General features: G+C 39.8%; 2 protein-coding genes across 2 annotated transcripts in view; both read right to left on the reverse strand.

Annotated features, from left to right (window-relative positions):
- The window catches only part of LOC306980070 (delayed-rectifier potassium channel regulatory subunit KCNS2), a 28,600-nt gene extending 17,796 nt beyond the window's left edge, over positions 1-10,804 (reverse strand). Inside the window, exon 1 of the mRNA XM_079579303.1 lies at positions 10,584-10,804. The gene's annotated coding sequence lies outside the window, so the exon portion shown is untranslated. The remainder of the gene's footprint in view (positions 1-10,583) is intronic.
- Positions 10,805-15,767: 4,963 nt separating this feature from the next.
- Positions 15,768-20,357, reverse strand: LOC306979447 (odorant receptor 131-2-like; the record flags this gene model as incomplete). The annotated part of the gene is made up of 4 exons (XM_079578399.1): positions 15,768-16,046; positions 18,346-18,771; positions 19,958-20,096; positions 20,170-20,357. The coding sequence occupies 4 exons, from the start codon at positions 20,355-20,357 to the stop codon at positions 15,768-15,770; spliced, it is 1,032 nt and encodes a 343-aa protein (XP_079434525.1).
- Between the last annotated feature and the right edge of the window lie 2,272 nt (positions 20,358-22,629).

Raw genomic sequence — 22,629 nt, forward strand, 5'->3', positions numbered from 1 at the left:
ACACCTGTCTGAGATCCACCGGGCCATTTCCTCACATTCAGCAATTAGACACTATCTAAACCCATCCCAATTACATTACAGACACACTTAACCTGCAGCACTCTCTGTCTGAGCGGATGGAAACCTGCTGCCGGCAACAAATGTATCTCGGCATTAGATGTAACAAAGGTGTTAGTACTAAGACAACCCTGTAAAGAAAGATGGGCTCGTGCAATTAAGGTTTAGTTTCCTGGCAGGTAGTAGAATAGACTTCTTTTGTCTTTTCCGTTTATAGGAGCCTGAACCAACAAAAACATGGTGACAAAAAGAACAAAAAAAGTTACTATCACTTTTGTAGATCTTTCAAATGAGGCACAACACTGCAAAAAGTATTTAACTAGATCAGCATAAACATGAGCATTTGAGCATATTAATCCAAATTTTAGTTGTTTTGACTAGTTAAGAAGTTCTTGAGCATTTGTCCTAGATTATTTCACTTGTTCTGAGATGTTTCTGACTCGTTTCGATACATTTCGTCCTTAGTTCAGGTAATTTTCTTTGCCAATGGGGTAAGAAAATTGGTCTTATCTCATTGGCAATGTTACTTTCTTATTTCAAGCGAGATTTATCCTAAAACTGGTCTGAAATGTCCTCAAACAAGCAAAGTAAACTTGGTCCGATCAGGAAAAGTGTCTAAATGAGTGAAAACCGCTCAAAACAAGAACCATTTCCTCAATTCAAGTCATTTAAGCCAATGCTTGATATGTACTTTTTGTAGTGCACACTGTTGCTCACCAGCGTTAATTTTGACCACATATTTTAATTTAGTTTGAGTCTTAGTCTTTTGACGAAAATGTAATTCGATTTTAGTCTAGTTTTAGTCAAAAAAATATCTTTTAGTCTAGTTTTAGTCGGCTAAAATTGCAAGTAAATTTAGTCGACTTTGCATTGATAATATTCATTATAATCATATTTAATCTTGTTCCTCTGCTTCATGGAGCTGCTCCTCATGAACAAAGCTCAGAGCTTTGATCTGAGGCTCTTTCAGACTGTCATTAGAAGTTTGGATGATTTTAGTCTCTCCCTTTCATTTTTGTTTAGTCTTATTTTAGTCGACTAAAATATCTGGACATTTTACTCATAGTTTTAGTCTCATGAAAAACTTTTAATTTAGTTTTATTCCAATTTTAGTCGTCAAAAATAACACTTAAATTAAGACTAAATATTTTAGTCGACGAAATTAACACTGTTGCTCACCAGTCGAGAAGCTTTTAGATTTGGGTAAAGCTGGAGAAAATGCCCTCGGTTCAGGCGGGGGGAGGTAAGAGGTTTAACTGGCTCTAGAGAGCATATAGGGTTGGGTACTGGGCTCCTTTTCTTCCCGGATATGTACAAAATATTTTTCTTTCGATACCAAGTTCTGATGCCTGGTGGACTTTTATGGATGAAATTAACCTCATATTTCTGTTTAGGTAATGAAAAAAATTAAAATGCAATGTTGATGCTGTTGGGTCCAGGGCCAGCATTAAAGCACTACTAAGTAACTATTGCCCCTAGCAACTGCAGGTGTCGTAGCAAGTTACGATTTTTTTACTTATTAATTGTCTTGGAGAGTAAATACTACACTGACAGAAAAGGCGAAAGGAGAGAGGGATATTGTACATCCAATTGTACATTGGAGATTTTCACTCAAACTTGGCTGTAAATACTGTTTAAAGTGACGTTAGCCCACAGTTAGCTTTGCCTGTTAGCACGTTAGCTTCTTCTTCGTGATTCTGTTAGTGTGTATTGGTGGCTCCGGTCCGGGGGCAGTCAAGTTGCAAACATGGTTTTCTGGCCAGAGACACCAGGGGGAGATGAAAGACCCTCCAATCATCCCATAAACACTTGTATTACCCCCACAGGGACTACGGAGAGGATTTATTAAGGTAAACACGTTACTTAGTATGGCTAGACGCAAGTTAGCCATTTTATACTCACTACAGGTCATGTGTGTAACTGCACCTTCTGCAGGTTCTATATTACGCTCGTGCATGACAGCACTTCGGACCCGAATTAACATCGTTTTTAGAGGCAGTTGTGGTGAACAGGTCTGGGCTCATTCTACACATTAGGACATTGTTGGAACATGTAGGGGGAAGAAAATACTTAATTTTGACATTTTTAAACTCCGTATAGTCCCTTTAAAGGAAGTGACTTAGTTGTTTCAGCTCAAGTAAATGCTTTTTCCCTAGAATTGTCCATATTTTTTTCCGGAATGTTTGCCCCATTCTTTTGTTTCTTCTTCACAATTTTTCTTCTTTCTTTTTTTTTTTGCCACAATTTCTCCCAATTTTCCCCCCAAATAATTCCCCTTTTTCACACATTTCTTGACATTGGAGGTGACCCCAAAAAATGTGCATATCATCCTTACATTATTATTATATTTTCTGGTTCTAGATAGCAAATATTTGACAGGTATTTGTTCAAGCATCGGTATCGTAAACCAAGCATCGTTAAAAGTACCGGTATCGGAATAACAATGTAATGGTACGCACTACGCAGCCCTAACTAAACCAAGCACTTCAGGTTTCTGAACTCCAGAACCATCTTCGCAGGTTTTATTTAAATTAGACCCCATGGAAACAGAATTGCTTTCTTTGCAGAGAGATATTTCCTGCAATCTGGGATTCGCTAATACGACCATTACAATTAATCTTCGGAGCCTGAGAATATATGAGCAAATGAAACAGACTACACTTGCACTTATGCTTTTGGTGAGTAAGCAAAAGGATTTTATGGAAGAAATACAACCCCCAATCATCTACTTTCCCCCCAAGTTTTTACTTACATTTTGCTGCAACTTGAGAGAGTCCGTTTTTTTTGTTCAATAGTGCATGTTTACAAACTACAGGACAGATTATAGCTCATCTGCCCACTTGTGCTGCTGAAGGAAATCAAAGCCAAAGTCTTGAAATCTCCGAATAAACTGGACAGCATCATGTTTCCTGGCAGCAACACTATCATTGTGCTCAAGCTTATTTTGGGCAGCAGTTGGTGGGAAGATTTGGAGAGTTTTTAAAAAGAGAAATTACAAATGTTCACACAATTTGGAAAAGCTTTACTGGTAAGTATCTGGTATTACTGTTTAGTCTGTGTATGGACAATTGTAGGAGGGAGAAAAGTTGTATGATTTGGCTCAAGACAAAACTCTCAGAATTTATCAAAGAGAGTGGGTCTTAATTTATTCAAATAACTTCATGTCCTTTTACTTTGTGCTTTATTTGTATTGTTGCAGCCCTAGTTTTAGTGTTATTGTGGTTGATCAAGTGAACCCCCTTTAGCCTGAACCAAGGAACTAGCTTGACCAAAAAACAAATCCATTTTTTTTATGGACCATCTTTAGCTTTGATTACAGCACAAATTCGAAGTGGCTTTATTTCCATAAGCTTCTGCAATGTCGAAAGATCCAGTGTTGCATTCCTTTTTTACACCAAGATCTTGTATTCTTGATGGGAAAGTGTGACCAGTGTGCAAAGCCTTCTCTGGCACATCCCAAAGATTATCAATGGGGTTATTATCTGGACTAAAAAATGAATGGTAAATGGACTCAACTTTTATAGCACTTTTCTACCTTCATCCGCAATGAACCAGTCGCCCTTTCACACTCTCATACACCAGTGTTCGCAGACACTGGAGGCAAGTGGGGTGAAGTGTCTTGCCCAAGGACACAATGACAGTGTGCATTTGCGGGAGCTGGGATTCAAACCCACAACCTTACGATCACGACCACCTGTGCCACCGTCGCCCATGATGTCTCGTGCTCATTGTCATCTTGGAATTTGCCCATGCCCTCAGGGAAGCCCATGTGTGGAACAACCTGGTCATTCAGGCTGTTCAGGTTTAGGTCTATTATGTTTATTTATTAGAATCCCCATTACCCACAGTAAAGCTGCTGCTATTCTTCCTGGGGTCTGTAGAAAATACCATATGCAACTACACAAAGATAAACAAAGTCTTGGATGGCTGATCTCATTCTTTTCATGCATAACATGGCTGAACACACTGTGATTATGCAATAGGTGGCTTTTACCTATTTGCTTATTGGTGACTTTTTTGTGTTAAAGGAATAGGCCACTGTTTTTACACCTGTCTGATCTGCACCCGTGCCCTCAGTCACGTAAACACAGCGCAGACGGCGTTAGCATTTAGCCTCTCCCTCTCTCCTCTATAGCTCCAACACAGGTCAAGATAGAAGCTACCAAGCTCTTCCACGTTTTCTCTATTTAAATATGGTTACGTGAAGTGTTCCACTACAAAGTATAATTACACAAAATTAAACAATGTGGATTTTCTAAGCGGATAAAAGGGGAACTATATTGTAAGGCGTAATAATACCAGGAGTAGTTCGAAAAACCGCGCAGTAATCTTCACTTTACTGCGCAGTAATCTTCACTTTACTGCGCAGTAATCTTCACTTTACTGTGCGGATGCCAAATTACTCCTGCCGATATCATTGTCCATGGTGTAAACATCGTCAGCGGCCAATTAAGGGAACATCGCCCAACCCTACTTACAGCCATTTCTTTGGCAGAAACAGCTCCTAGTTTTGGAGCTTTGATGAAACAGTAGAAGATTGTTGTGTGTTCAATGAAGCTGGAGGATTTGTTTTTGTTTGAGCTGAGGTTTGCATAAAAGATAACTCATCAGATCATGAAAAATTGTAAAGTCTACCTAGCATAAGCACCACAGCAAAACTTAAAACGGGTTTGAACTAGAACTGACCTCTCCACCGTCTTCCACATCAGATAAAGTGTATTTGTGAACTTGTGCACTTCACTCTTATTGACCTGTTTTGTGATTGACAGGGAGCAACCAGTCTAGAATCTCCTAAAAGCTTTTTGGCTGAAGACCAGCGCTCGCCGTGTGGCTTTAGTCAGCATTAAAATATCCGCTCCGGCCGATTAGTGTCTCATCAAAGTACATTGAGAGGAGCAGATAAAATTAGATTTACTATGACCACCAAAGAACATGAACGTTTGGAAACAGAGGCGGCTCTCGTAGAGGCTAAGAACAGAAGACCGGTATGAAATAACAACTAATAACTACATTTACTCCTGACTAGTTTGGATGGAAGAGTGAAGATATCATTTGTACTTCGATATATTGAAGCGGGAAAGCATCGCGATAAACGATAGTACTGACTCTAACGATACTAGATGCAGACAACTCTCAGGCATAAAAATGACAGTAAACCGTTGCTCTAATCAAATCATGAAACACCACACAAGCTGCAATAAACATGAAATCATTTCACTCAATTTGCTTCTGTTAAAAAAAAAAAATTACAATGAAAAATGGGGGGGAAATGCTAACAAATGCACAGACAATAAATATAGAGCCCAAAAATGTATCGTTATTTATCATGTGGTTTTAAATTGTATATGAAGGAACTATATGGGAACTCAATGGGAGCTTTAGCTTGGATTTTTTTTTTTTTTATGGTTTTTGAACCATAAATGTTACACCCTCTCGCCCCTTAAAAGAAGTGTGGGGATCATGTTGTCATGTCAAAACACAACACAACTCTCCTAAACCCACTGCACATTCTGCTTAATACAAGTAAAAAAGTAAACAAACAGCTGGCTTATGAGCTAAAGACATATGAGACCAAAAATGTTTTTCTTCTGAAACAGAGAGGAGTCACCAAGAGCCCGTCACATCTGCAGCACAGCGGAGGAGGCGTCACAAGAGGAAACAAAAATGGGACAAACGAGGAAGTATCCGGGAAAGACTTGCATCTAAGCCACACAATCGTTCTAACCCTACTACTAATGTTCATTCACTGGAGAATAAGACTATATAAGATTATCTTTCACCACCTAGAAGAAGGTGAAAGTCTATTGTGGCCTGGAGGGAGCTGCGCAGGAGGAAGGAGGATGTGGTGGAGCTGAGACTGAGACAAACCCAGGAGGCGCTGCACCGTTTCAAAGGAGCTCTGAAGGCAGTGCTCTGGTTTCCCCGATCTCCAAAAACATGCTGGTCAGGTTGGCCCACAGTGCGGCACGCTCAGTCGCTGCGGCTCAGGGCTAACCCAACACCGGAACGCAATTTCGTTTGTGCACTGACAAATAACTGACTTGCATACATGCTCTTTCTAATGAGCTGTGGGACAAATGTCAAAGGGTTATATCCATCCATCCATTTTCTTCCACTTTTCCATTGCCGGGTCACTGTTGGAGCTGCCCAAATGCAGGTGGTGGGTCCACAGAAGGACGGCCTCACGATTATTACCGGGCCTGTTGGTCTCTCATAAGGGGCTTCTGAACCGCTCTTTGTCTGACCCGTCACCCAGGACCTGTTTGCCCTGGGAGACCCTACCAGGGGCAAGAAGTCCCCGACAACAGGGTTCCAAGAATCATTGAAGTGCTCAAACCCCTCCACCACGTTAAAGGAACAGGCCACTGTTTTTACATACTGAGATATGTTCTTACCTTAGCTTTGACGAGTTCTTTAGGACCTGTCTGGTCTTCCCCCGTGCCTTCAATCACGTAAACACAGCGCAGACGGCGTTAGCATGTTACCAGGAGTAGTCCGAAATCCGCGCAGTAATCTTCACTTTACTGCGCGGATTTCGAACAACTCCTGGTATTATTACGCCTTACAATATAGTTCCCCCTTTTATCCGCTTAGAAAATCCACATTGTTTAATTTTGTGTAATTATACTTTTTTTTTTTTGGAACTTTTTATATGTAATTATACTTGTAGTAGTAGTGGAACACTTCACGTAACCATATTTAAATAGGGAAAACGTGGAAGAGCTTGGTAGCTTCTATCTTGACCTGTTTTGGAGCTATAGAGGAGAGAGGGAGAGGCTAAATGCTAACGCCGTCTGCGCAGTGTTTACGTGACTGAAGGCACGGGTGAAGATCAGACAGGTCCTAAAGAACTCGTCAAAGGTAAGGTAAGAACATATCTCAGTATGTAAAAACGGTGGTCTATTCCTTTAAGGTGACGGTTCCAGGAGGGTAGGTTTATATCATAATTGTGTTTTATCGCATTGTTGAACTCACCAGTCTGTGACTCAGATCATAACAGACACTGAATTGGGAGGAAAATATTGGAGGAAAAATGCTTTCTTGCCCTTTTGTAGTCTGTTCAGGACAATTATCTTTTTGAGTGGCAAAGCAATGAAAATTACAATATTTGCAGCACATTTTTGCATATTTCTGATGTCTAGCAAAAATATCGCTTCATCATAGTTATCGAGAAAGTCCCCCAAAATACTTAGATATTCATTTTTGTCGATATCGCCCACCCGCCTCTAATCACGATATATTCCAAAACGATATATCGTCCCAGCCCTTTGTGTGTCTACTATGCAATACAATATTTGCTCTGCTATCATCTCCCAGCTCAGGATGCAGTAAGCGACGGTCTCTCGGTCTCTTCTCGTGCTTCTAATCACATGACGGGCCCACGCTGAGCTCTCCGGGGAGCCGCCATGCTGCACAGAAATAAAGTGATCTATAATTCAGCATCGAGAAAGACGGTGGCAGGAAATCACAGCAGTGGAAAGCACAGCGCCAGCAATCGGATAAACAAACAAACTATGAGACGATCGCTTCAAACAGCCGCTATTATTAAACCTATATGTACCGCTGTGAAATTCACGATACTTGTAAGTTAAAAAAAAAAAAGCACCAACCGAGTTACTAAACCAGGAACAAATGCCCAGCCTGAGCTGCCCTTTTGACAGTTTAACAGGAAGAGTGTTGGGGGTAACATATTACAAAAGTTACAAAAATATATATTACTTGCACAAAACACAGCAATATATTTGTGATTACAATTAAAGTAACTACAGCTACAACAAGTGCATTTAAAGGTATGAGCGGAAAAACGCCAAACTCCCCCCGAATGTATGTGAAACTTGAAAGTTGGTGTACACGATCGGCAGTTGCGTGTAGTTCATGTTGTCAGAACAAAACAGGAGAATGGGGAAAGCTAAGGAAAAGGAAATCTTTGACTGCACTTTTGCTCCGCTGCACTTTTTACACAGTAATATGTAATACAAACATATTACATTCTTAAAGGAATAGGCCACCGTTTTTACATACTGAGATCTGTTCTTACCTTAGCTTTGACGAGTTCTTTAGGACCTGTCTGATCTTCACCCGTGCCTTCAGTCACGTAAACACAGCGCAGACGGCGTTAGCATTTAGCCTCTCCCCCTCTCCTCTATAGCTCCAAAACAGGTCAAGATAGAAGCTACCAAGCTCTTCCACGTTTTCCCTATTTAAATATGGTTACGTGAAGTGTTACACGCGTAATAATACTAGGAGTAGTTCGAAATCTGCGCTGTAATCTTCACTTTACTGTGCGGATGCCAAACTACTCCTGGTATTATTGCGCCTTACAATATAGTTCCCCCTTTTATCCGCTTAGAAAATCCACATTGTTTAATTTTGTGTAATTATACTTTGTAGTGTAACACGTCACGTAACCATATTTAAATAGGGAAAACGTGGAAGAGCTTGGTAGCTTCTATCTTGACCAGTTTTGGAGCTATAGAGGAGAGGGAGAGGCTAAATGCTAACGCCGTCTGCGCTGTGTTTACGTGACTGAAGGCACGGGGGAAGATCAGACAGGTCCTAAAGAACTCGTCAAAGCTAAGGTAAGAACAGATCTCAGTATGTAAAAACGGGGGCCTATTCCTTTTAAAGCTGTAAGTGCTAATATAGAATATATTACAATTTTACAGTAACTTGCCCAACACTGAACAGGAACTATCAAGTAAATTGGAATTGCAGTCACGTCACCGATCACGTTGAGAGACAGTTGAAAGCATCAAAACAAGACAAAATAATCCGTAAATCATGTAATATGCTGCGGTACAAACTCTGCAAACCATTTTTTGATCAGAGGTCACTGAGTATCCCTTACCAAAGTTTCAACTAATTTAGTGATGCAGAGACAACAAAATACATCTCGGCATCACTTTATTTTACACTACCTTGAACTAAATTTAGTACAATGTAATGTGCTCTGTAACAATCGGTAATAACTTGTACCTATATAGTACGTGCACAGTGGAATAACTTGTATTAGTACTTTAAAAGTACAAAATGTAGTAGGACACGACACCCTTAGGGCAAGGGCTTAAGGTTAGGGTTAGAGTTTGAATTATGTCTTATTATGTATGTACCTACAAAGTACAAACACATATTATTCCATTGCAGGGGCAGACTGGGACTGAAAAACAGCCCTGGACTCTGACCAGCCTGGCCCAAATTAGCGTAATTGTGACTTCCACAAATACATATTTTAACCTCGTACCACCCGCCTTAACATTAACGAGTGCATTTTCCCCAGTTCGGCTTTTTATTATTATTTTTTTGATCGGTATCATCAGCAAAAAGAACGGGAAAGGTGGTCGTAGAAACAGAAGCAAAATCATTAATATAAATATTAAATAATAATGGTCCCAAAATTTAACCTTGTGGCACACCATACCCCACGGAATTCCTTTTAGATTGTTTGTAGATGTTTTTTTAATACTGGGCTTTACCCAAATCTAAAAGCTTCTCGACTGGAGATCAACAATGTAACGCCTCATTTGAAAGCTAAGACCTACAAAAGTGACGGGAACTTTTCGTTGCGTCGCCACATTTTTGTTATATTTTTGTGGGGTTTTTTTATTATTTTTTCTATCATTTTTTGTTGTTTTTTTGTAATTTTTTTGTCACATTTATGTTGAATTTTTGTTGAATTTTTGTCACATTTTTGTTGAATTTTTGTCACATTTTTGTTGAATTTTTGTCACATTTTTGTTGAATTTTTGTCACATTTTTGTTGCATTTTTGTCACATTTTTGTTGCATTTTTGTCACATTTTTGTTGCATTTTTGTCACATTTTTGTTGAATTTTTAATTATTTTTTCTATCATTTTTTGTGGTGTTTTTTTTTGTCCGTGTTTTTCTCATGTTTTCATCCTCTCTTTCTCGCTATTTTGATGCTTTTCTTTCTAGCTTTTAGATTTGGGTAAAGCTCGGTTGAGGCGGGACCGGTGGCCCTAGAGCCAGTGGCCCCTCTGTGCTCTTCCAGAATGGACATATGGCCAGTCCGCCCCTGTCCCATTGTATATCTAACCTATAGATTCAACTTATTACACATTGTTACAAAGCCCATTACATTGTACTAAATTTATTCAGGTACAATGTAAAATAAAGTGTTACCAAAATCAATATTAAAACAAATAGTATATAATAGAAGTAGAGTATAACAAGAAAATTTCCCAATATTTGACTCTTAGTTGGCAACTGTAGAGGTCAAGTCTTGCAAATAAATAAAATAACCAACGCAATTTAGCAAACATAGCGTAACGTGATGTAGGATATATGTAAAATACACTTAACTATAATAAAAGAGAAAACGAATACAAAACTTCTTTCACGTTCAACAAAAGAAACAACAAAACCTCAACGAGCCCACGTGCGTCTTAGGACTTGCAGACTTACGAAACAACAGAATAAATAAATAAACTGATCTAATATCAATAGGTTTAGTCAGGTCACGTCGCGCTGGAACAAACGTGCAAAAGTAGATTCACCTCCGGACTCACCTGCGCGTTTGTCTCATCACCAGATTAGCGTCGTCTTCGGTTCATCCCATCCTGGTTAAACGTAACATTTATAGTTAAAACAAGAAAAAATAGGTCCTGCTGCGCTTGGAGTCTTTGTTGATCATCTCCAGAGTAACTTGTTCTCTGTGGAGGAGAGGAGCGCGCGGAGTGAAGCGGTTTCTTTTTGTGGCACCTTCACGATCGTCCCGTCCTCGAGTCTTCGGCTATTTCCGTCACATTCCGGCGCAGCTTCGGTTGTTTCCGCTGTGTTGGTGATTTGCTCACGTTAGCGCTGAGTTCGTTTAGCTTCAATTACAGCTTTATTCCTCCGCAGAGAGTCGTGTTCCGTGTTATGTTTAATATAACTTTATTAAGTCGATTTACAAAGAAGGTGAAATGTGTTTAGTTGTGTTAGTTCAGATCAGCATAATGAAAAGTATGGATGCCCCCTGACAAAAAATGTGATGAAAAGTCAACAAAAAGTGACGAAAATTCAACAAAAAGTGAAAAAAATTAAACAAAAATGTGACAAAAAATCAACAAAAATGTGACAAAAATGTGACAAAAATTCAACAAAAATTCAACAAAAACTCAACAAAAAAATGACAAAAACTCAACAAAAAAATGTCAAAAATTCAACAAAAAGTGACAAAAATTCAACAAAATATTGACAAAAATTCAAGAAAAATGTGACAAAAATTCAACAAAAAATCAACAAAAATTCAACAAAAAGTGACAAAATTCAACAAAAAAATGACAAAAATTCAATAAAAATGTGACAAAAATTCAACAGAAATTCAACAAAAATGCAACAAAAATTCAACAAAAATGCAACAAAAATTCAACAAAAATGCAACAAAAATTCAACAAAAATGTGACAAAAATTCAACAAAAAAATGATAAAAATTCAACAAAAAAATGACAAAAATTCAACTAAAAGTGACAAAAATGTGACAAAAATATGACACAAATGTGACAAAAATTCAACAAAAATGTGACAAAAATTCAACAACAAAATGACAAAAATTCAACAACAAAATGACAAAAAATCAACAAAAATGTGACAAAAAATCAACAAAAATGTGACAAAAATGTGACAAAAATGTGACAAAAATTCAACAAAAATTCAACAAAAACTCAACAAAAATTCAACAAAAAGTGACAAAAATTAAACAAAAAATCAACAAAAATTCAACAAAAAGTGACAAAATTCAACAAAAAAATGACAAAAATTCAATAAAAATGTGACAAAAATTCAACAGAAATTCAACAAAAATGCAACAAAAATTCAACAAAAATGCAACAAAAATTCAACAAAAATGTGACAAAAATTCAACAAAAAAATGATAAAAATTCAACAAAAAAATGACAAAAATTCAACTAAAAGTGACAAAAATGTGACAAAAATGTGACAAAAATATGACACAAATGTGACAAAAATTCAACAAAAATGTGACAAAAATTCAACAACAAAATGACAAAAATTCAACAACAAAATGACAAAAATTCAACAAAAATGCAACAAAAATTCAACAAAAATGTGACAAAAATTCAACAAAAAAATGATAAAAATTCAACAAAAAAATGACAAAAATTCAACTAAAAGTGACAAAAATGTGACAAAAATATGACACAAATGTGACAAAAATTCAACAAAAATGTGACAAAAATTCAACAACAAAATGACAAAAATTCAACAACAAAATGACAAAAAATCAACAAAAATGTGACAAAAAATCAACAAAAATGTGACAAAAATGTGACAAAAATGTGACAAAAATGTGACAAAAATTCAACAAAAACTCAACAAAAATTCAACAAAAAGTGACAAAAATTAAACAAAAATGTGACAAAAACTCTACAAAAAAATGACAAAAATTCAACAAAAAAATGACAAAAATTCAACTAAAAGTGACAAAAATGTGACAAAAATATGACAAAAATGTGACAAAAATTCAACAAAAATGTGACAAAAAATGCGGCGACTTGACAAAAAGTTGCAATCACTTTGTAGGTCTCAGCTTTCAAATGAGGCGTTACATTGTTGCTCTCCAGCCGAGAAGCTTTCAGATTTGGGTAAAGCCGAACTGGCGAAAATCCGCTCCGTTAAGGTTAAGCCAAGTGCACATTTACGCTAATTTGGGCCAGGCTGGTCAGAGTCCAGGGCTGTTTTTCAGTCCCAGTCCGCCCCTGAGCATATTAGTTTTAGATTTGTTTATATTTTGTTTAAGCTCAATCAATCGTTTTGTAAGCACCAAACATTAAAGCAATGAAACAAAACACAATACAAGACAAAGTAAAGTTCAGGCAAACAGTCTTAATAAGTATCCAGGCAAACATAATGTCCAAATAAGCATCAGCAGCAGGTGGTGACGAAGCTGGTATAAAAAAATGTATGTATTCATTTTTTTCCTCCACTAATAAACAAGGTGCCACACGAATTAGATATTAAGAAAAAAAAAAACTTAAAGGAATAGTTCACCGTTTTGTCTGTGCTTTGACGAGTTGATGCGTACCTGGTCTCAGTCTCAGTCACGCAAAAAGACCAAAGATGTTGTTAACATTTGGCCTCTCCCAGTGTATTCCTATAGCTCCAAACGGGGGTGAAGTTGGAAGCTACCACGCTCTTCCACGGACACACAGAAAGACCAGACAGGTACGTATCAACTCGTCTAAGCTCAGGTAAGAACATATCTCAGTGTGGAAAAAAGGTGAACTATTCCTTTAAGTGCAGGTGTTGTTGCCACAATGTGAGAAAAATGCATTTTGATAAAATGGCCTTTCAAATGACAAGTTCAAGAAACAAGAAACATTGAAACTGAAATCCTTAAGAGGCCAAACGGACTGAAATAAATTAATTAATTAAAAAGGATTGTTTTGCCTGCATTGTCTTTCCTTAACTTGATATTAATGACAAACTAGCTATGAATAATATGTTGCTAATAGATGAGAGGACACATTTCTCTACAGGCACAATAAAGTACACCTTAATCCTGTATCTAGCTTTGGCAAAAACAAAAGCGTGCTTGTTTATGTAACATTTAGAGCACAAGGTGTGGGGATATTATATATATTAATCAGTAGAAACCTGGGCTGTGTAAAAATGACACTCAAACTTGTAATGAGACAGAAGCTTGTCCTAATACATGGCCAATGATGTGGCTCCATCTAGTGGCCTTGTCGTGATACATACAGAGACTTGTGACACAATATAAGATTCATAATTTATTCTACACATGACATTTATACTATGGGTTGTCACTATAAATCCATTACCATAAGAAGACTAAAATTATGACTAAAATCTCCAGATAATATCGTCTAACTAAATAAAGATGAGACCAAAATCAGACCTTCTACTGTAGATGTGAGCTTATGTTTATTTAGATAATTATTAGACTGAAGTTAGCATACAAGAAATGTTCCTCTTATATATTTCATAGGACATTAGACAGACTTTATTGATCCACAAGTAAAATTGCGTCACAGTAGCTCAAAATAGTAATGAAAAAGAGATTGAAGTATATGACAATCTGGGAATATGTACACATTTACAAGTATAACATACACACAAAGGATGAAATGACTTTTAAAGATACACTATATACAAATGTGGACAAGATCATGATGAAATAAACCAAATAAACATATAGCAGTGTAAATGAATATTGGGGGAATTGAAATGAAAGGTTTATTAACTATATAATACAGTGGTTCCCAAAGAGGTTTAGTTAAGCTTAGTTTATTTCACAATTTTGCACATACAATCAGGAAATTCAACGTATAAACCATCAAATAATGCTACATTGTGAAAATGGATTCCCAAAAGGCTACAAGCTTGTCAACAGGGGGCTATAACCCACCACCCTGGGCAAAGATATGAGCACATAAACAAAGGAAAGAATGGCTCACATATAGGGCTTTTCCACCAAGGTGTTGGTTCAGAGCTGGTTCTGGTGCCGGGTTGGTTCCATATTGACTTGGTTTTCCACCAAAATGAGAGCTGTGCCTATTGTCATAGCAACGCTTTGGGAAGTCGACATCAAAAATGGATAGTAACATCTTACTACAGCCACTTCTGGTTATAAAATACAGAAAAATAAGTTTATGTTTCAGTCACAGCAGCCGTTAACATTTTGATTTCTTCTTTCTAACTGTTCCCTCTTGTTTTAGCTAAAGAGCATAAAGCAAAACAACAGTTTCCTCCACAGAGACTGTTTTGGCTTCTCCAGGAAGTTCTAAGCACAAACTAACTAATATTGATTGTTTGTTGGAGGAGAGAGCCACGCCCCCAGCCGCTGACATCACTGGTGCTCGTTTCTTGGTCCAGCTTTTAATTGGTTCCCAATCGGCACTAGATTTTGGAACCAAGAGCCAGCGTTTTTTCAGTGGAAAACGAAAGAACCGGTTCTGAAACTGGAACTGGCCCAGAACCAGCACCGGCACCAGCTTGGTGGAAAAGGGCTAATATAGAACTAGCTCCCGCAGACATCTTCCAAAAGGTGAAGGCGGGTGCAGGTGGTATTTCGACAATATATAATATTCATTTATATACTTTTTTTCGCATTACAAACAATATCTCATCCTACCAAAGCATCAGTACAGTATGGGCGTTTTGACTGTCCAACTTATTATTTTTTAAATCAGTGCTGAAAAAGACAATTTAAATAGATATACATTGCATTTGCTAACTAGTCTGGCCCTGGTTACCATCCAAACAATTAACAATCGCGTCGCCTTGCATGGATATAGGTTTGCATGGTCCCCACCAATATTTCAGGACGGCCAAGTTGTCCCCACCAACTTCATGTGGAGATCCTGGAAGTCCTAGGACCTAGCACCTTTTGAGATGCCCCCCAAGCATTTCTATAAATCAAGATCATTGAGCAAAATGGATTTTGAAAGGAAATGTATATGTATTTGCTACAATGTTATGCTTTAGGACAGTTTCTGGCTTATACTAGCAGGGCCTAACGTTTATGTATCTTATTTTAATTGATTTATTAAAGTAATATCCTTCAGACAAGCTTCTCAAAGCACTGGAATGGGCCATTACATATCCAATCTTCACACTTGGTCGGGGTAAGCAATGGTTTTAGCCACAGTTTCCCCGATGTTATGAAAACATGACTGCCATCACTGTCACTCATAGAAACATAATCTCAAACGTTCCCTCACAGTCACTCACGCCCCATTATTACCGATCCCTCCCACGCTGCTCTTCTGGACCTGGACCAGAGGACGCACCCGATGCAGACCGTCCAGCCCGCAGCTCAGGTACTTGGTCCAGTACTTGCGGAACTGCTCGTCTCTGAAGCCGTAGATGACCGGGCTGAGGAAGCGCGGGATGATGTACACCATCAGGAAGAAGATGTAGCGTATCTCCAGACTCAGCCGCGGGAACAGGGAGATCAGCGCCACCTGCAGGGAGGGCACCACGAAGGCCAGCATGCAGAGGAGCAGCTGCGATAAGGATAGATGCTGTTAGGGATCTGTTTTGTTTTCTGCTCCCCCTCCCTTTTTTCTGTTTTGTGCAGGGCGTGTGTGACAGGGGGCGTGGCTGGCTCCTTCAGGGGAATGAGGCACACCTGAATCAACTCCACTAATTCATTCAGTCTTCAAGACCCTGGGCTGCACACCACTTCTCTGCCAGATTATTCCGTCTACTTGGTAGAGAGCAGTGTTCAGTGAAAGCTTTGTGAATACTATTTTGGATTCTAATTTTTGTTCCCTGTTCTCAGGTGCCTCTCCTGGAGTGACTTTTTCTACTACACCTATCGGCCAGCCAGCCTCCTGTCTCCACTGCCCATCCTGCCTCCTGTTCGGAAATAAATTTTGAACTTTGTTTTGTCTCCGGCTCTGCTTTGGGGTTCCTATACAAACCATAACAGATGCGGTCAATGCAGAACTAAAATATCAGTAATGTAGCAGGTTGGGCATACTATACACTTAAAGGGATATATACACTTTATTTACACTTGCAGTCCTTATATTTGAAGAGTTTAGTGGTGCTAGGCAAGTGCTAGGCTAGCGCATGTCTATGGTAACTAGTAGCCTAGAGAGGCTTTGGGTTAGGCTCCAAACATATTCGCTAAATCCCTCTGAAAAAGTAGAGTCTTGGTGTTTTGTTTGATAATGAGCTTAGTTTTGAGCCACACATCAAGTCGGTCACAAAAACAGGTTTTAATCACCTCGATTCAGACCATTTCTCTCATACCCAGTGCAGAGATTTTGATACATACGTTTATCACTAGCCGTATTGATTATTGTAATGCTCTCCTTTCTGGTCTTCCAAAAGAAGCTATAGCACCTTTGCAGCTGCTTCAAAACTCTGCAGCTCGCCTACTGACGAGGACCAGAAAGAGAGAGCAGATTACACCAGTGCTCCGGTCTCTACACTGGCTCCCGGCGAGTTTAAGGATAGATTTGAAGATTCTTTTACTGGTTTATAAAGCTCTTAATGGTCTCAGTCCTGTTTATTTATCTGACATGCTTAAAGGGGGGGTATTATGCAAAATCGACTTTTTCAAGCTTTACATCATGTTATTCTGTCACTCCCTCATTACAAACATGCCTGAAGTGTTGCCTTGGCACATTCACGTATTTTTGAGTACTCTGTAAAAGCTCTGATGGCGGCCATTTTAGGGATCGGTTTGCCTGAGTCCTCCTAGGAACGCCCCCACCTCCTGGAGACGCCTCCGAGCTTTCGTCACCAGCCGAGTAACCAACCACTGCTCCTCAGCAGAACCCCCTCCCCACTGATGCCACAGACAGCGTGTGGAGGGGGCGTGTCGGAAAGGCTCAGAGGTTCTTAAAGAGACAGAGGCCTATTTCAAGACATTCACTACAGCCATTTTGAGAGAGCAATTTTATACAAGGCAGTTCATTGGTCATCATTGTAGTGTGATATAGACTGGTGCTATGTGGCTGAAAAAAGCATAATACCCCCTCTTTAAGACCTATGAGCCCTCACGGACCCTCCGATCATCAGGGAAAAACCTTTTAACTGTCCCTCAGATTCAAACCAAAACTCATGGTGGGGCCTCTTTTAGTTACTATGGTCCCCACCTGTGGAGCAGTCTACCTGAGGTCCTGAGCTTCGCTACGAGTGTTGATATATTTAAAAGTAAACTTAAAACGTTTTTTAGTTGTTCACTTTTAATAGCCCACATCTTCAGGACTGCCTGTAAAAGCTTTGAAACTTAATTTTAATATATTTGTTGGCCAATGTGCTGCATGGTGAATGTATAAAAAGTGCTATACAAATAAAGTTTGTATGATTGATTAATAGCCTGCATTACCAACCACCTCAAAATCATGGGGTCGTCCTCCAAACGTTGCCATATCTGATTTGTAAAAAGCTCCTTTGTGAATTCCACGTGTTGTAGGCCTAATGCCGGCCGCAGGTAAACAAACTAATGTAGATCCAGTAACCTAGCAGATCCCTCCGCCCAAATAATATTCAGTCAACACAGACATTTGTATCGGTAGTATGGTGTTATAAGTGATTTGCCTCGGGTGCTCAGTGCTTGGGACTGTTGTTATGCAGGCTACTAGTTACCATAGACATGCGCTAGCTTAGCACTAGCCTAGCCCCACTAAACTCTTCAAATTTAAGGACTGCATGAATTAAAAAAAAAAAAATCTCCAGAAATCAACAACACTCTGGATAACTAGGAAATGAGGCCCTATGTCAAAAATCCTGAAATATCCCTTTTAACAGGATATTGTAAAGATGCAACATTCTAACTCGAGCTGTCACCTGTGCTCCGTGCAGCAGCACCGTATTCCTCGCCTTTTTCACCGACGCCAACCCCAGAGACGCCGCCCGGGCCGTCAGCATGATCTTGCAGTACGTGTACACCAGCGTGAGCGCCACAAACGACAGGTACGTCCCGTCAAACACGCAGTTCTTGTAGTATATGGACCTGTCCCGGAAGAGAAGGGACTGGTCGCAGAAAATGGACGTGTGGAAGAAGCCGGGCGGCTCTTTGACCACGGTTATGAGCAGGTCGGAGACGGGCGGGGTGGCGGTGAGGATGAGGATGACGCCGATGAGGAGCAGGGTTCTCGGGACGGTGCAGATCTGGCTGTAGTGCAGGGGGAAGCAGATGGAGATGTGGCGCTCCAGAGCCATGCCGGCCAGGATGAGCGGGGTGGAGCGGGTCGTCAGGACGGCCGTCATGATCTGAGGGCGGGAGAGGGGACAAATATGAGGGAATGCAGGTCGGGACACTGTCTCCAGTTCAACATCCAATGTGCACCTGTACAGTTTATAACATTTCAAGGGGAACGACCTGGAGAACCGGGCGGTGATTATAGACTTTGTGGACTGGTGTGAGCGCAACCACCTGTGCTTAAACACCAGTAAGATGAAGGAGATGGTGATCGACTTCAGGAGGAAAACACTACCACACACATCGCTGAACGTCCAAGGGTAGGACATTGACGTGGTGGACAGTTTCAAGTACCTGGGTGTTCACCTCAACAATAAACTGGACTGGTCCCACAACACCAATGCCTTGTACAAGATTTTAGGACTCTGGTAGCCTCTCTCTCCACTACGCTGCCGTGTGCTGGGCCCCGGGCAGCACAGAGCGAGACAAGAACAGAATGAACAAGCTGGTCAGGAGGGCCAGCTCCGTCCTGGGCTCCCCCCTGGACTCTACCGAGGAGGTGAGGGACAGGAGAGGAGTAGCCAAACTCACCTCCATCAGGGACAACACCTCCCACGCACTGAATGGGACTGTAGAGGAGCGAAGCAGCTCTTTCAGCGGAAGACAGCGGATCAGACAAAGAGCATTTCAGAAGTCCCTTATGACAGACCAACAGGCCTGAGAGTCGTAAGGCCGTCCTTCTGTGGACCCACCACCTACAGGAGGAGCCATAGGGGCTGGATGGATGGATGGATGGATGGATGGATGGATGGATGGATGGATGGATAGATGGCTGGATGGAGCCAAAATGTTCTCTGTACAGGTGGGGGTTAAAGGAATAGGCCACCGTTTTCACATACTGAGATATGTTCTTACCTTAGCTTTGACGAGTTCTTTAGGACCTGTCTGATCTTCCCCCGTGCCTTCAGTCACGTAAACACAGCGCAGACGGCGTTAGCATTTAGCCTCTCCCTCTCTCCACTATAGCTCCAAAACAGGTCAAGATAGAAGCTACCAAGCTCTTCCACGTTTTCCCTATTTAAATATGGTTACGTGAAGTGTTTCACTACAAAGTATGATTACACAAAATTAAACAATGTGGATTTTCTAAGCGGATAAAAGGGGGAACTATATTGTAAGGCGTAATAATACCAGGAGTAGTTTGGCATCCGCACAGTAAAGTGAAGATTACTGCGCAGATTTCGAACTACTACTGACCAGCACGCAGCAGACAGAGGCGTGTATCTTCCTGAAGATGTAGCTGACCACGTACAGCGCAGTGACCAGGCTCAGCTGCACCGCGTCATTGATCACCATGCAGATGAACATGATGTACCGCGGGTTCTCGTAGAACAGGCTGCACGAGCACACGATAAAGACAGAAAAGTGACTTGACTCATGGTGTTGTCCTGTAATTTCATCCTCCTCACCTGTGGCGGAGGAAGGTGTGCACCATGCTGCTGTTGATGATGCTGAGGGCCAGCCACACCAGCATGGCCACGATGTTCTTGGCCAGAGCATTGGAGAAGCTGTCTTTGGGTATGAACACCGTGGGTCCAGTCAGGGTAGCGCTCGAGTTACTCACCAGGGTGTCCAGGGAAGAGGTGGAATTTAACATCCTGGGCTAGTGCGTCTCATTAAAACCTGTGGTCAAAATATGAAAGAACATTTACAGTTTGGAAAGGTTGTAAGAAAAAAAGCAAAACAACAACCTCCATCATTATTTAGACTTACAATTATGGATGAAAAAAGACCATTCTTTAACCTCTTGCCTGAACTGAGCACATTTTCTCCAGTTTGGCTTCACCCAAATCTAAAAGCTTCTTGGAAGAAAAGGTCAAAATAGCAACAAAAACAAGGATGAAAATGCAACAAAAAGTGGCAGCAATTTGACAAAAACAGCGATGAAAGCGCAGCACGAAAAAAAGTGCAGCAAAAATGTGACAGAAAACAGATAAAAAAGCCACAAAAAATCAACAAAAAATAACAAGAGCAACAAAAAAGGACAAAAGTGCAATGTAAAAGTGATAACTCAACAAGATGGTGGCAAAAATGAGATGAAAAACACTGCAAAAAGTATTTAACTAGATCAGTATAAACATCTCAATTTGAGCACAATAATCCAAATTTTAGTTGTTTTGACTAGTTAAGAAGTTCTTGGGCATTTGTCCTAGATTATTTCACTTGTTCTGAGATGTTTCTGACTCGTTTCAGGTCATTTTCTTTGCCAATGGGGTAAGAAAATTGGTCTTGTCTCATTGGCAATTTTACTTTCTTATTTCAGACGAGATTTACCCCAGAACTGGTCTGAAATGTCCTCAAACAAGCAAAGTAAACTCGGTCCGATCAGGAAAAGTGTCTAAATGAGTGAAAACCGCTCAAAACAAGATACATTTCCTCAATTCCAGTCATTTAAGCCAATGCTTGATATTTACTTCATGTAGTGAAGAAAGTGTGAAAAGTGACGACAAGACAATGAGGCATTACACTGGTCTGTAAGCCCCAGTCCAGAAGCTTTTAGATTTGGGTAAAAACAACACAAAAAAGGTATTTATTGTTGCTTCTTATCCATACAAACATTCAAACATTCATAGCTTTACATCAAATGATTAGGATGCTAAAAAATTGTACACTTTGACATTACGTTTATGTTTGGTGTCTTTCTCAAATCATCTTAGATCTAATTATATTTCTAAGTTTATTCTTTGGTCTGACCATTCTCAAAGTGTCAAAGGAGGGGAACTCTTTCGGCCGCCTTGTTTAAAAAAAGATCAGTTTTGTAAGTGTTACACTGGTGTGTAGGCTGTCAACTCCAGCCAAGAAGCTTTTAGATTTGGGTAAAGCTGTACTGGTGAAAATGCGAGGGGTAAGAGGTTGAACCACAATTGTGTACATTCATAAATGAAATCCTTCAGAGAGAATCTACAATGTAAATAGTCCTGAAATAAAACGAAAAACCATGCATTACATAAGCGTTTCCAAACTTTTGACGGATACTGTAATCCAGTGTTAATTTAAAGTGGTATTTTTTATGACTAAAATTGAGACTAAAACTATGATTTAAATGTCCTGATATTTTCGTCGACTAAAATACGACAATATAAAAATTAAAAGGAGAGACTAAAATCATCCAAACTTCTATTGACCGTCTGAAGGAGCCTCAGATCATGTAAATTCACTGCCAAAGGAGCAGCTCCATGAAGCAGAGGACCTGGATTAAATATGATTATAATATATTACATATCTTTTGTATGCAGTCGATTTAGTCATGTTCAGTCCAAGTACAGCTGGTTTAACCTATGGTCTGGAACATGACATTAAGTACAATAGTTTGATGAGTATGGTTATGATTTGTAAAACCAAGGACGACAAGAACGTGACTTTTCCGAACTTTAATTTGTGTAATGATGTCTTGCATGTTGTCAGCAAAGTGAAGTACCTCGGGCACATCATCAGTGAGGACCTGTCTGATGATGATGATATCTATAGACAGTGCAGAGTGTTGTATGCCCAGGCTAATACTCTGGCGCAGAAGTTTGGCAAGTAAAGCTGACTTTATTTAAAGCGTACTGTACTCCCTTGTACACGCAGGGGCGGACTGGCCATATGTCCATTCTGGAAGAGCACAGAAGGGCCACTGGCTCTGGGGCCACCTGTCTCCTTAACCTCTTACCCTCCGCCTTAACCAAGCTTTACCCAAATCTAAAAGCTTAAATGAAAAGCATGAAAATATGAGGCAAACGGAACAAAAATGTGCTGGAAAAGCAACAAAAAGTGACCAAAGAAAAGTGGCGAAAACATGACAAAAAAAGAACGAAAAAGTGACCAAAAAAAACATGTCACACACAACAACAAAGCAATGAAAAAAGCCACAAAAAGTGACTTAAAAA

This window comes from Gobius niger (assembly GCF_951799975.1).
Source record: "Gobius niger genome assembly, chromosome: 20".
NCBI lineage: Eukaryota > Metazoa > Chordata > Actinopteri > Gobiiformes > Gobiidae > Gobius > Gobius niger.